General features: G+C 37.5%; 1 protein-coding gene across 2 annotated transcripts; it reads left to right on the top strand.

Moving 5' to 3' along the window:
- Positions 1 to 721: 721 nt before the first annotated feature.
- Positions 722 to 9691, top strand: LOC135713176 (pyruvate dehydrogenase phosphatase regulatory subunit, mitochondrial). Of its 2 annotated transcripts, XM_065236288.1 has the most exons (8): positions 722 to 1313; positions 1462 to 2143; positions 2203 to 2296; positions 7849 to 8404; positions 8473 to 8680; positions 8742 to 9011; positions 9073 to 9273; positions 9336 to 9691. In XM_065236288.1, the coding sequence occupies exons 1-8, from the start codon at positions 760 to 762 to the stop codon at positions 9570 to 9572; spliced, it is 2802 nt and encodes a 933-aa protein (XP_065092360.1). In that variant the 5' UTR covers positions 722 to 759; the 3' UTR covers positions 9573 to 9691. The 2 variants fall into 2 exon arrangements, with proteins under 2 accessions (XP_065092360.1, XP_065092361.1); XM_065236289.1 differs by lacking the exon at positions 9336 to 9691 and having other exon boundaries at positions 8742 to 9016; positions 9077 to 9249.
- The last annotated feature ends 4891 nt before the right edge of the window (positions 9692 to 14582 follow it).

The raw sequence follows: 14582 nt of genomic DNA, 5'->3' as shown, positions 1-14582 counted from the left end.
ATGGTGTTTTTGACAACATTCACATCATCCGCTTTCGGATGCATATGGAGCTGGTAGTAAACGATTTGAGATTGTATGGGGATTTACAGTATTAATTGAATATTTCCAATATAAGCATGTATGTTAAATACAAGAAAAGTGCCCGAGCACATTAAAATGGTACAAATACAAGTACTCGTAAACATTTTACTTGCATTGAAAATGTATTTCGTAAGAAATTGCGGATTTTCTGATATTCTCCATACTGCAAAAATGATTTTACCAGCACTGGCGGGGCGACATCTCTCGACATTTCGGTGTAACTACCATACAAATGATGTAATTAATTGTATTCATCTATATTAAAAATATCCAATAGTAATGAACTCGTACACTTTTTGCATTTAAAACTGCTTATCAGGAAGATAATGAATAGAAACTAAAACCTCCATACATTTTCAAACGGCTTCATATCACTCTTATAAATAAGTACGGACGATATCACAAATGGCGCAATTATATCCCGTATGGTTAGTACGATAGCCCGAATAGGTGGTTAATCACATTTTATGGTTATTTTTTATGCACTGTATTTGTAAAACAACAAAACATGATTAATTAAGAAAAAAATCGTCAATACAGAAAATACAGATTTTTTAATAGAGTGGATACAGATTTTTTATAAAACCACCTGGCAGCTCTGACTTAAGCTTTCTCTCCCAGCTGATTGTGTTTTCCTTTGAATCTGGAATGCAATGTTTGTTTTGAATCGAATCCAAAATGTTTCTTGCGTTTAAAAAGTCTCGATTGTGTAAAAACTGTTTCACTTTAAGCAAAAAATCGTTTATAAGATCAAATGGCATAGTGCGATGTGATGGACAACGTAGGCAATATTTATCTGCGCGTTTGATTTCCACCGGTGGTCCGAGGCAATCACCTGGTGGGGAACGATGGAACGAAGATTTCCATCACTATGGCTTGACGTTCGATTCAATCAGCAGTAAACCACCGAAAGATGCCCGTGTGGTCATTTGCGGAGGTGGGATCATGGGTGCTGCCGTTGCATACCAGCTAGCCCAGCGTGGGTGGGGCCAACACACGGTGCTTATAGAAAAAGGACGGATCGGCGAAGGAAATCCATGGCACTTTAGCGGACTGCTAGGAGAATTAAAACCGACATATTCACAAGTTATGTTGGCCCAAACTTCGCTGGAACTGATTAGAGAATTCGATAGGAAGGGTTTGCCCACAGGATGGAAGCAAACGGGTTCGTTGAATCTTGCAAGGACTAGAGATCGAATGACGATGTTCAGGAGGATGAAATCACAGAGTGTGTAAGTACTTTTTGCTTTTGTGCTTTGTTTACAAACATGGTCGTGTGAAACGCATTAGTGTGATTCATTTTTTCAATAGATTACTTTTACCTACTGGCCATCAAGCGAGTAGATTGTAAATATTTGTAAAATGATTTATCAATTCTAGCGCATGGAACGTAGAGTGCGAGCTTGTATCTCCTGAGCGTTGTAAGGAACTATGTCCAATTATTGAAATCAATGATTTGATAGGTGGCCTATGGATTCCAAACGATGGTATCGGTAACCCGAATGCATTCTGCCAAAGTTTGGTCAAGGAATCTTTAGAGAAGGGCGTAACCGTAGTTGAAAACTGCTCTGTCTTGAAAATCATTCAACAGTATGGTAGAGTAAAAGCTGTAGAAACTACTAATGGATCGGTAGAGTGTGTCTACTTTGTTAATTGTGCCGGATTTTGGGCACGTCAAGTTGGTCAATTATCCGAACCATATGTAAAAGTGCCATTGCACGCCGCCGAGCATTATTATTTACATACAAAACCCCTCTACGAGCTCGATTCCACTATACCTGTGGTTCGGGACCTTGATGGTCACATTTACTTCCGAGAAAATGACGGTTGTTTGTTGGCGGGTGGTTTCGAGGCAAAAGCAAAACCTGCTTATGAGGATGGTGATATCCCTCCCTCGATTGCCGAACGAAAGTTACCAGCTGATTGGGATCATTTTCATCCTCTGCTAGAGGAGCTACTGCACAGAATCCCTTCTCTCAAAGAAGCCACCCTGGAACGATTATCCAATTGTCCAGAAGCGTTTTCGCCAGACTGCAAATGGATTATCGGTGAGGCGCCTGAGGTCAGCAATTAAAGATTTTATTTTAGTGTACGTGTTAATGAATCTGGTTTCAATTGTAGATTCAAAATTATTTGGTTGCTGCTGGAATGAAAACTGTTGGTATGTCTGCTGCTGCAGGCGTTGGAAGAGCGATTGCTGACATCATTACTCAAGGTAAGTTCACAACCATGCATTTGTTCACAACCATGCATTTGTTCACAACCATGGATGTTCTTATAAAACTGTCATTCTCAAATCTCATTCATCGAGCCCTCATGAGAGAATAATCTCACGTGCGAATCTACACATCAAAATTCACGTTTGCTTCTCATGCATTTCCACGCACTCACACTCACAAAGCCAAACAATAATTAGGTAAAACATATAAAATCCGCTCAAACGTGAAATTCAGGGCTGTTACAACAGGCGCGGATTTCGCGATTCTCGCGGATTTGTAGCGGATTTGAATTTTCAGTCGCGAAAATCGCGAAGGGATTGATGTTCTGTCACAAAAATTGTGGAATTCATTGTAATCTTTCCGTCCCGGATTATTTTGCTGTCATCAATTTTGTTGTTCATTTGGCTCTCAATTTTTTACCGGTTCAAACCAAACACCCTGCAAATAATCGATATAGATGATCTCAATTCCAAAGTCACATCGGATTTACACGGAAATACCCTGAAGTCTGTCCAATGTGAGACATTTTCCTTTGTTCCATTATGAACATAGCATTTTTCGTTGTCAAATCATAAACGAATCGTATGCGAGCAATTGCCATGTATACCGGATATTCTAGGTTCTCCAAATCGTCCTGGAGTTCAGTTGATTTGTTCTACTATATCAACCAAGACTCCAATAATGTATGTAGTATCGAAATATATCCAAACAGATTCAAAGTGTCTATGTGGATTGTACCCGACCTATTGCTACGTATACAAGATGTAATAAGTTCTGAAATCATTTGGGATATTAGATTATTTTTCTACTAGATCACCCAAGACTAATTCAATATCTGTAGTACCGAAATATGCCCAAATAAATTCTATGTGGATCATGCCAACCTATTTCCGTGTATGCCAAATGTTCTAGGATTTCCAAATCGATAATTCGATACTACAGATATTATCCTAGTCTTTGTTGATCTAGTTAAACAAATCATCTGAACTGCAGGACAATTTGGAGAACCTAGATCATCTTTTTTTTTTTCCTTTGGTTTGTTTTTTTCCGTCGATCTTGTTTTCCGTGCTGAGCACCAATGCTACCGACGTGCCAGGAAGGCAGCTCCCACACCTGGACCCTACCTATCGACTCATCAACTCATGAACTGGGGACCAACGGCTTTACTTCCCATCCGAAGGAAGGCGTGAATAGAGATGTTATGCCTCAGAACATCCCGGCGGCGCCGACTGGGATTGAACCCAGGCCTGCTGGGGTACCTAGATCATCTGGTATACGTGGAAATAATTAAACATTATCCATATAGACACTATGAATCTGTTTGGATATATTTCGATACTACAGACTTTATCCAAGTCATGGTTGATCTAGTAGAATAAATCATCTGAACTCCAGTACGATTTGAAGAACCTTGAACATCTGGATTACTCGGAAATAGATCATGCATGATCCACATAGACACTTTGAATCTGATTGGACATTTTTCGATAGTACAGACGTTATTGCAGTCTTGGTTGATCTAGTAGAACAAATCAACTGATGTCCTGGACGATTTGGAAAACCTATAATTTCCTATATACATAGTAATAAGTCGTGCGTGATCCATAAAGTCACATATATACGATTCGGTTATTATTTGACAACGAAAAGTGCTAGGTTCACATTAGAAATAAAAAAAAATCATGAAAATGTCTCACCATTGGACAGAACTCAAGGAATATCCGTGTAAATACACAAACGTGACGTGACCAACAAGTGTGACTTATGAAACTATGGTAATTTCTCGATTCTGTGCAGGGTATTTGGTTTGAAAACGTCAGAGACGCAAAGGTTAAATTTAAAAAAAAAATTGCATTGCAAATGAAAATGCATTTTTTTTAAATAATGTTTCATCAAATCTAGGCCGGTATTATTCAATAGAATCTTATAATGTAAGGGTGTTTTATTATGTTCACTAATTACTCAGAATTTATACTATACATAAATAACTGAAGATGATAAATGCTATTTAAAAAAAAATCAAAGGTTACAAACGATACTCCTTTAGCTCAGTCGGTAAAGGCGCAGCTACAAAGCAAGTCCATGCTGGAGACGACTGAGTTCGATTCCCGTCCGGTCTATTAATTTTTCGGGTTGGAAAATCTCTCTACTTTCTTTGGCATAGGATGATACAGGCATAGAAAGCTCTCAATTAAAATGTGAAAGTACTTCAAAGAACACTAAGTTGAGAGCAGGCAAAAATCTAATATACTACTATATAAGCAATAGGCTTGAAATGCCATGTAGAAGTATACAAATGCTATTTTTAGACAATGAAAAAATGTTTTTTTTTGTTGCGGATTAGTATTTGAAGTCGCGGATCTCTTTTGAGAAATCGCGGATTTCGCGGATCAAATTTAGAAAATCTTGTAACAGCCCTGGAAATGATAGCATGTTCATGATCCATTCCAGTTCTAGTGAATACACCACATCAGGTGGATGTCACCGATTGTTCATGTAACATAACTTGACAATTCTGTGGTCGACTAAACTGGCTATCAGAACTCAAATGAGATCTAAATAATGTATGAATATTATCAAAATAATGACAAATCTTAGCATCACTGAAAAGTAATCAACGACATATTATCCCAAGTAATAATTTTGGTTTTATGAGGGTTCTGTAGACCATGATTTAGATTTGTAGAATGCTATAAAACCGCGATAAAACCTGCAATGTTACTTGGGATGTTATCAGTATTTTTGGTAATCAAAAAGATTAATCAATATGTTATTATGTATATAACGAAATTACATTATTACATTATCATAATTTCTTATCGTGCTTATATGTGGAGAAATCCTCAGTCTGCATCTATTTACCCATTTACCGCAAAGTGCACGAAACTTTGGAGCTTTTTTAAATTTATTGTTCTCTTAAAAAGTTCTAACGTACGTCTGTAAATCAAGAGAACGTGAAATAATCATTCAGGGATACAAATAGCAAACAAATATATCATGAACCGTATCTGTCATTAGAATCAAATTCCACAGTCGACATGTTTGAAAATGTTCAGACTAAAACTCAAAAAGTTAAATAACAATATGCAACAGTGTATTAGTACACATATAATCAAAAAATAATAACAGGAAGAACTAAATTGTATATAGATATGTCAAACTAACATTGACATTTCATTGTTCATAATTGGAAATTATCTTTAGCTATAATTTGCGAGCTTCGAAACCGTCCCAACAATCGAATGGAATTCGGTAGATGGAATGTGGTTTGGAAACTGCAGGAAGTTTACAGATGCTCCAAGAACAATGACCAAAAAACTTTAAAGAATTTGGGAGTGTCATAAACATTAGGAAAATTGCGTGATCTTTAATGAAGTTTCAAGAATTTCAAGAAAATTCGGAAAACTCCATGTTATTTTTGTTAAGAGGAAGCTTACCACATCGAATATTACGGACATGGTTTACAAATTCATGGCTAAAGGACATTTCCATTTTTTCGAATTGCTAAGATTCTGTTAGAAAAACAGAAAATGAGTAAAGTTTCCAATAGCATTAAGATTTCGAGTAAGGAATCAAAGTTTAAGGATGCTGGAAATCATTTAATACATAAACAAAAAATTATAATACTGGGAGACTGTAAAATGTTTGAAAACATCAAGGAATCTAGGTGAGAATTACAGTTGAAGGAAATTTCAAAACCCGGAAGAGGAAGTATTTTCAAGCTTGTGGTAAATTTTCAAAATACTGAAGTTATAAATTAATATTAAGCAAAAAATATTTGGAGATTTTGGAATTAATTTGTTTTTTTTTCCGATAAAAAGCCAAACGGTGATGAAGAAGATTATACATTTGAAACATTTTCTGGATTCCAGATATCGATTTTTTAATATCCTAGAATAGTAAAAAATAAAAGTTAAGTTTAATTTTAGCAGATACTGAGATTAAAAAAAAACTATCGGAGGAATCAAGCTCTGGAAGTAAAACAATTTCCACAACTCAATGAGTTGATTTTTTTTATTTTAAGGATTCAAGAAAATATTGGATTTTGAAGAATCACTCAATATTTGAAGGCATTAACATTTTTCGGAAATGTCATACTCTTCATGAGCTCAAAAGATCTTGTCTATTTAACTTGAATTACTTACAACATTAACAATAATCTCAACATTTGATTGAAAATCACAGTTTTGAATTTTCTAAATAAATTAGATGTTAGATGAAAAAAAAAAAAAAAAATTAAGCGAAAAAGCTAAGCTAAGAAAAATTAGACCACCATGAAATTAATAGTATCATGGTTGAATACAAAACTCACAAAAACGAGAAAATTGAATTTGTTTACCGTTTAATCTTGATTATACGTAAAGGTTGCATTGCTTGTAGATTTTCGGAAACATCTAAAAAAACATACAATATGTAATCCGATACACTTAAAACAAATAAAAAAAAGGATCTATAGAAATTGCACTGGTGTAGCCAGATTTCAAAAAAGGTTGTTTGTTTGTTGGAGAACTTAACCAACGACCTGTTTGTAGATTCTAAATTCATAATTCACATTGCAATTTCTGAAGTCAAAATATGAAGGTTTTGGCGAATGACAAATGACATGGAAACAACCAGGGATAGATCGCTCTTTCGGGACTTTCTTGATACTTTTTTAATATAGAATGGTTACGTTAAATCTAATTGAATTTTTAGTTAACCAATCTTAAAGAAGATAGTTTAGTGATATTAATCTCCCTATCACAATTCAAAATATCCGCACCGTAGAGCCACACTCTGTGTTTTCACACATTTGAGAGCGCTCTCGAAAAACAAAAATTGATGCCAACCGCTACGCCGGGCCCGTCTCCATTGTGCAAGATTGTTTGTCTTAAATATTAGTAATAATAATAATAATAATAATAATAATATTCATCACTTCTTGACTATAATTGCTTACATTATCCAATTTTGATCTGCCCGAGCAAAGCTGAAGATCAAATTGAAATCAAAATTTACTGTTATGATGTAACTTATTTTGAATACTCCAGTTGATCTAATTTTGGATGACTTAACGGTGAACACAGCAAAAATGAGAGCAAAATATTACACTGTTGAATCAATCGGAAAACTAATCCTGCTATCAATTAAATCAATTTGATTACTGATTTTGCATTCATGTTGTTTAACTGAATACGGGCCTGGTGTAAATGGTTAGCATCCATGCTTCTCACGATGAAAGACTTGAGCTCAAATCTCACCCCGGGCAAAACTCGAACGACCTAAAATGTGTTATACAAAACAAATAAACAATAATCGTTAGTTCAACAACAGATGACCTTAAATTAAATTTTAAACAAGACGTTACCAGCAGAACTTCAAGTTAAGTTGTTTTTATTTAAAAAGTCTTGACTGCATAATGAAAGCACAATATGATATCAGACTTCTGTCTCGGCAAATGAAATCAAAATTAGTATTCATTATGATGGAAACTGCAAACTTTAATATCGACTTGCTTTCATTTTGTTAACCGACTTTGCTCGGGTATCATTTCTTTCGTTTCTTTTAGGTTATTCATCGGTAGACCTTCATGAACTGGATATTTCACGCTTCCTTGGACTACACAACAATCGAAAATTCCTGCGAGATCGAGTACGTGAAGTTCCAGGACTGCACTACGATATGAGCTATCCGTTCTACGAGTTTCGAACTGGCCGCAATCTTCGGATGTCTCCAATCTTCCCAGCTCTTAAAGAAGCCGGAGCCGTCTTCAGTCAGGTGATGGGCTATGAAAGACCGGCTTGGTTTGACAAGAAACACTCGTTGAATGAAAAAGGAGCTTCCAGGTTTAGAATTGCATCAACCGATGGGTTTGGTAAACCGCACTGGTTCGAGCATGTGCAACGCGAATACGAAAACTGTCGAGAGCGAATCGGTCTGAGTGACTACAGTTCATTCACGAAAATCGATCTGTGGTCCAAAGGGCGGGAGGTTGTAGACCTGTTGCAATATCTGTGTTCTAACGATGTAGATCAACCGGTGGGATCAATAATTCATACCGGAATGCATAACCGACATGGAGGATATGAAAACGATTGCTCGTTGGCGAGGCTGTCAGAAAATCAGTAAGCTATTTGTCAATGAAGTACATAGTTTTCATTTTCTAGCAATATCTGTTTGATCTTTTTTGTAGCTACATGATGATTGCCCCAACGGTACAGCAGGCCAGATGTAAGGCTTGGATCGAACGCCATTTGACACCGGGAGGTCGTGTAAGCGTTTCGGATGTCACCTCCATGTTCACCGCCATTTGCATCATGGGTCCTTTCACTCGAATACTACTGTCGGAGTTAACCGATACAGATCTCTCGCCGAAGGGCTTCCCTTTCTTTACTTGTAAGGTAAGTTAATGAAATGTCAATTGGTTATTTGGTGTGACATTATAGCTTTCTTCACTTTCAGGAATTAGACGTAGGACTTGCCAATGGAATCCGAGCCTTAAATTTGACGCACACGGGAGAGTTGGGATACGTGTTGTACATACCGAACGAATTTGCTTTACACGTTTACACCAAGTTGATGGAAGCCGGTCAGAAATATGGAATGAAACATTGTGGATATTACGCCATGCGAACCTTAAGGGTTGAGAAGTTTTTTGCATTCTGGGGTCAAGATCTGGATACGTTTACCACCCCGTTGGAGTGTGGGCGAATGTGGCGCGTTAAATTTGATGTAAAGTTTTCAATCTTATATTGGTGAGTTAAAAACTAAATCAGTCTCTTACTCTTCGCAGAAAGAAGTCGATTTCATCGGACGAGAAGCTCTTCTGAAGCAACGTGAAAAGGGCGTTGAGCGTATGTACATACAATTATTGATCAACGATCACGATTCAGATATTGATCTGTGGAGCTGGGGAGGTGAACCAATCTATAGGAATGGTGTCTATTGTGGTCAAACAACGACAACAGCATATGGTTTTACGTTCAAAAAACAGGTAACCTCAAATTTAATATCAAGAATTTCCATACAATAACCTCTGTATATATTTCATACTAGATATGTTTAGGGTTTGTGAAAAATCTGGACTTTAAGGGTAAACCATTACCGGTGACGAATGATTTCGTGCTGAACGGTGACTACGAAGTCGAAATAGCTGGCATTCGATTCCCGGCCAAAGCAAATCTGCATTCGCCCAATCTGCCAACCAAATATCCGGATCAGGAACGTGAAGCGTACAAGGCTACTCGGGACAAAACGGACGACACCAATTTACTTGCTTATAGCAAATGGTAACCAGTAGAAACAATAATTTATCGCTTAAAGTTGCGCGCGATTGACAATATGTTTTTGAAGTGTGATCAATAAAATTTGTCTTCCTTTTTATTTGTCATTAAGCGTTGTATTTACCTTTTCCTATAAAATCAATCAAACTTTAATCACAATTTATCCTCGAATAAAAAATCTATTGAATGAAAAATAATATTTTTTGTAATGACCATTGAATTGATCAATATCACAATAAAGCTGTTAATAAATGTGTGTTGTTCGGTTAAAACACACACGACCACGTTATCTATTTTTTTTTTACTTAATCGCTCTTATAATCTTAATGCAGTCAGATAGGGAGAAACCTGCTTGAGTTTATATGAATTAACACCTTGCTTATACTGGCGACAAATCGGTTCTACTTAATTTATTAATTATTAATACATTAATTTTTTTTTTATCTATTTCGTCATACGTAGTCTACTTTGTAAATGGGGTGTTTGGACTAATTGACTGTTTTCGGCAACCAAAATATAACCGTAAATTTCACTGTATTTTGTCATCAAAACACTTTGCTGTTAGTGCTGTGACGAGGTCGTATTTATCGATATTAACGATATCAGTCTCTGAAAATATCGATATCATTTCGATATCGGATTTTGAGTATCGATATCGGATCCGATGTTCAATATTCAATGAAAAATACATTACACATATTTCATTCTCTTCCAACTTCATAATGCATTTGGAATATCAAAAACATCAATATTCTGTCCACTCTTCAAGCCTACATCGTTCAAAATTCGCCGTGTTTTTGAAAATAAACGCTCCCAAGGGACTGAGGTTGCAATATTTGACAGAAGTTTCAGAGCCACCAGGAACAAAGGGCATGTACTATTCTTACTTGTCCTAAGTAAGATAAGTACCATAAAATAGCACATGTTATTAGTTCTATACCAATCCTCGCGTACCTACATATCAATTTCCGTACGACGTGAGCCGTCCACTTCGGTTACCATTGCATTGAACCATTCCCTCGTGATAAATCCATATCAAATTAGCGGTAGAGATTTTTCTCAATGGCTCGTCACGAACAAATTCTTCGTTACCAGATCCTTCAACTGGAGATAGAACCATGTCGATGCTTAATAACATCTGACCTATATCGAATTTCGATTGTCGTGCGTATTGGATTTTTAAATATCGGTTATCGCATCGATAATTTATACCCGAAATTAATCGATATCGTCACAGCACTATTCGCTGTATGTATTCAAACGATTCCTTAGTCTTCCAGCTTCAATCTGATTACAATCGTATCAGCAATCTTGTTATTCCAGATTTTTCTTTAAATTAAATATACGCACTACAAAATGCGGCTGACTTCTAGTTCCCAATAATAGAACAAAAAAGGATCCGACATCAGCCGTATGAGCACAGACAAACAGACATAACTCTTCATTGTGTATCTTCGTTCACGGATTTAACGGTTGATTTGAATATTATCAGTTTCGCGAACTACTCGCCGCAGCGCTGGCATCGGATCACATTGACGTTTCTATACATTCTATAGAACTTTCATGCAATATTGTTTGCGAGTTAGGGAGCAAGGTTGGGGTCCGCGAGAAGGCTGAGAGATGTCGTTACTGAGGTCCTATGTTTTGAGATACTATGTTTTCAAGAAAAACTTTTTCAAAGAGTTACGTCTGTTTGTCTGTGGTATGAGCTTCATCTCGTACAAAGTCGGAATGGATCCCAAACTACGCGAATCTGCTCTTAGATCGGATACATGGCCGAAAGGAATTTTGTTCCGTGAATTTGAAGACGGTTAAAAAAACATGTGGTTGCCTCGTTTGAACACGCCTACCATCACGATCTCTCCTATTCTGGGACCTCTCAAGTTCTCCACTCCCATTTCCGGACTAGACCCAGTCTGCTGATTCAGAATTGGATTTTGCGTTGTGAATTGGAGCGCTGTAGACCAGAACGCACTGCCTGTCGCATTATGGGAGACCTCGAACCACTCGATCCAGTCGCGCTAGCTGTCTCCCGCCATCAAAGTTGTTCTATCTCCTGCCATCAGAGTCGTTTTGGCCCTGCGGTCGAGTTCGGTGGTGGGGTCTCCCAAGCATCGTCTTCAAGCAAGTATGCATACATTAGTTACAGTCATTTGCCTGATCAGTTTCCGTGTTCCAGTGCAACGCTTCAAGCACCTGCCGGATGTTTCCAGTTGAGAAGCACTTATAATCGCCTTTTGGAAGCTCTTGGTTCCTTCAGACCAGTCGTGCCGATTCCTACCAGCACTCAGCATAGTCGTCCTGGCCCTGTGACTGGATATGGATCAGGAGTCTTCCAGCTTGCTTCTACAGGCAAGCACAATCAATATATTGACAATTCACTGCCTGATGCCGATCAAATTTTCAGCAATTCGGACTATGTTAGTCATTGTGATGATGTCTCTGTAATACCCAATCCTGGGAACCCCGGAACGCACCGTAGAAAGCCTCTTGGAAGCCCCCAATCCCTCCGCCTCAGTCATGCCATCAGCAGCCTTCGTTCGCCATGCCATCAGCAGCCTTCGTTCGCCATAGTCGTTCCGGACCTGCTGTCGGATGTGGAGAGGGGGCATTCCGTCATCAGTTCTAAAACGTTGTGTAGCCAATCTTTGCCTTCCACTTGCGAGGCTATTCAATCTCTCGGCACAGCAATGTGAGTTCCCCTGCTGCTGGAAACTTTCTTATCTGTTCCCAGTGTACAAAAAAGGAGATAAACGGAATGTCATAAATTATCGTGGAATCACCTCCCTGTGTGCCTTCTCAAAACTGTTCGTGATTATCATAAATGGTGCTCTGTTCGCACGCTGCAAAAATTATATCGATACAGAACAACACGGTTTCTACCCGAAGCGTTCCGTGTCCACGAACTTGGTGCAGTTCACTTCTAACTGTCTGCGATGCATGGATTCAGGATGACAAGTCGATGCTGCGTATATGGATCTAAAAGCCGCATTTGACACGGTGGACCATAATATCTTGCTGGCCAAGCTGGAGATACTTGGTATCTCGTCAACTGCTGTGGATTGGTTCAGATCTTACTTGGTGAATCGCTATGTACATGTCAAGGATTGGCGCGTCGGAATCGGATGTTTTCTCAAACAACTCGGGAGTTCCGCAAGGCAGTAACCTACTGTGTTACCTGACTTATGACGAATATACGTTGTATACGAATACCCCGAATACAACGTATAGTTCGTCTAATTTTACATTGCAAATGCTATGCAAAATTAGACGAGTCATACGTTGTATTCGGGGTACTCATATACAACGTATATTCGTTATAAGTCAGGTAACACAGTAGGACGGTAGGACCGCTACTGTTTTCGATCTTTCTGATACCATCAGGATGCCGCGTTTTCTATGCAGACGATACGAAAATCTACAAAATTATTAAAAGCCTGTCGGACTGCTGGGATCTCCAGAATATGTTACGTATTTTTGCTGACTGGTGCTCAAGAAATTTGATGAGTCTACTAAGCATAGAAAAATGTAACATTATTTCCTATCACCGAAAAATTGAACCAATCATGTTTGACTATGTTCTCTACGGACGCTGCACAGTGGTCCAGAATGCAGATTCAGGTGGAATGATATGCTTTGAGCCTGAAATTGAATCTTTAGACTAAAAGTCTCTTCTAAAAAGTTGTTCCTTATAGTTATGCCCTCATTTTTATGACAATGAATTCTAGGGTGGTTCCTATTATCATTAAAATCAAAAATCTAACTTATTTGTTTGAATAAATTAAGGTATACATTCTTCGGCAAAGTTATAGCTGATTAGCTAATTTCAAGCAACTTTGTAGAACACAACTTTTTTGTATCTCTTAAATTGTCCGATTTAGAGCTATTTTCTTGAAGCTCTAAAAAAAACAGTTGTTTTGCTCTAGTTTTCTTATTTCTAATTTCTCAGCAAAAAGACATAACTTTTAGATCTTAAGAAGGCGCAAATTTTTGCCGCACAAAGCTTGTCAATATCTTTCGCCGATCAAGAGTTATTGACGTTTTTATACTAAAAATATGCACTTTTCAAATGTTAATATCTCTGGTTGGGGCAAACAAAAAAAAAGTTTTTCTACGGCATTTGAAAGAGCGTATGTTATTCTCAATAATATAAAAAAAATTGGAGGTATGTTATTTTTTGAACTCGTATAAAATCAATTTGAATTAATTCATATTTTTTACTATATTCGGGTACATAAATATATAATATTTTATCCATATTTTGAACCCTGTATACAAACTTATTCCAAAGCGTGATCACAACTATCATTCATTTATGAATGTTTTTAATGTGTTATGATGTGGTTTTCTTAAGGGGACCATATTGCCCTTATCAACCCTATTTGAGATCTTGGACCCAAAAGAAAATCATAAATTCCGATTGATATGGGGATACAATTCCGTTGCACCGCCCAAGTCACAATTTGGGTTTTATGAGGGTTCTATAGACTATGATTTAGACATGTAGAAGTCGATAAAACATGCAATGCTACTTGGGCGTGTTGATGTTTTACACACATGAGATCTGAAGAACAACTTGATATGCCCAAGATAGACTACAACACTGGACCAATCAATAGTGTGGCCTGAGCTTAAGCTAAAACCTCAACTCATCAGGCGGAATCAATCTAGGATGATGTTCTGAAGGCACTTAAACCTTTACCAGCAAGCAAGGTAAAGAAATCTGTGCCGGTAGAAACACACCGCATAAGTATCTTTTTGGAATTAGCTCGAGTTTGAGAGAGGTCAGCAGGTTTTTCTGGTTTGTTGAAATTACTGGTCCGATTTAAATTTATCTTGTGTGTTTGAGGGCCGTCATGCATACATTAGTTACATTGTAAGTGCTTTGTCCTTCATAGCCTATCATTTCAATTAATCATGCATCAACTGGGCACCGTTTGTTAATTATTCAATCATGTCATTATTATAGATTAATTGTGACTGTACTTATCTCAGCCATTTCATTGGTGTCGTTCACAGA

The sequence above is a fragment of the Ochlerotatus camptorhynchus genome, unplaced genomic scaffold (assembly GCF_037179485.1).
Source record: "Ochlerotatus camptorhynchus isolate MF236.1 unplaced genomic scaffold, CSIRO-AGI_Acam_v1.1 ptg000542l, whole genome shotgun sequence".
NCBI classification, from domain to species: Eukaryota; Metazoa; Arthropoda; class Insecta; order Diptera; family Culicidae; genus Ochlerotatus; species Ochlerotatus camptorhynchus.
Note: the sequence above shows the minus strand (reverse complement) of the source record. Positions and strands in the feature narration are given on the sequence as shown.

Bases quoted from the DNA above. Each gene is read 5' to 3' on its own strand.
- LOC135713176 (XM_065236288.1), top strand. From the start codon at position 760: ATGTTTCTTGCGTTTAAAAAGTCTCGATTGTGTAAAAACTGTTTCACT. The intron at 1,314-1,461 runs GTAAGTACTTTT...TATCAATTCTAG, and splicing joins AGGATGAAATCACAGAGTGT to CGCATGGAACGTAGAGTGCG. The intron at 9,274-9,335 runs GTAACCTCAAAT...ATTTCATACTAG, and splicing joins GTTTTACGTTCAAAAAACAG to ATATGTTTAGGGTTTGTGAA.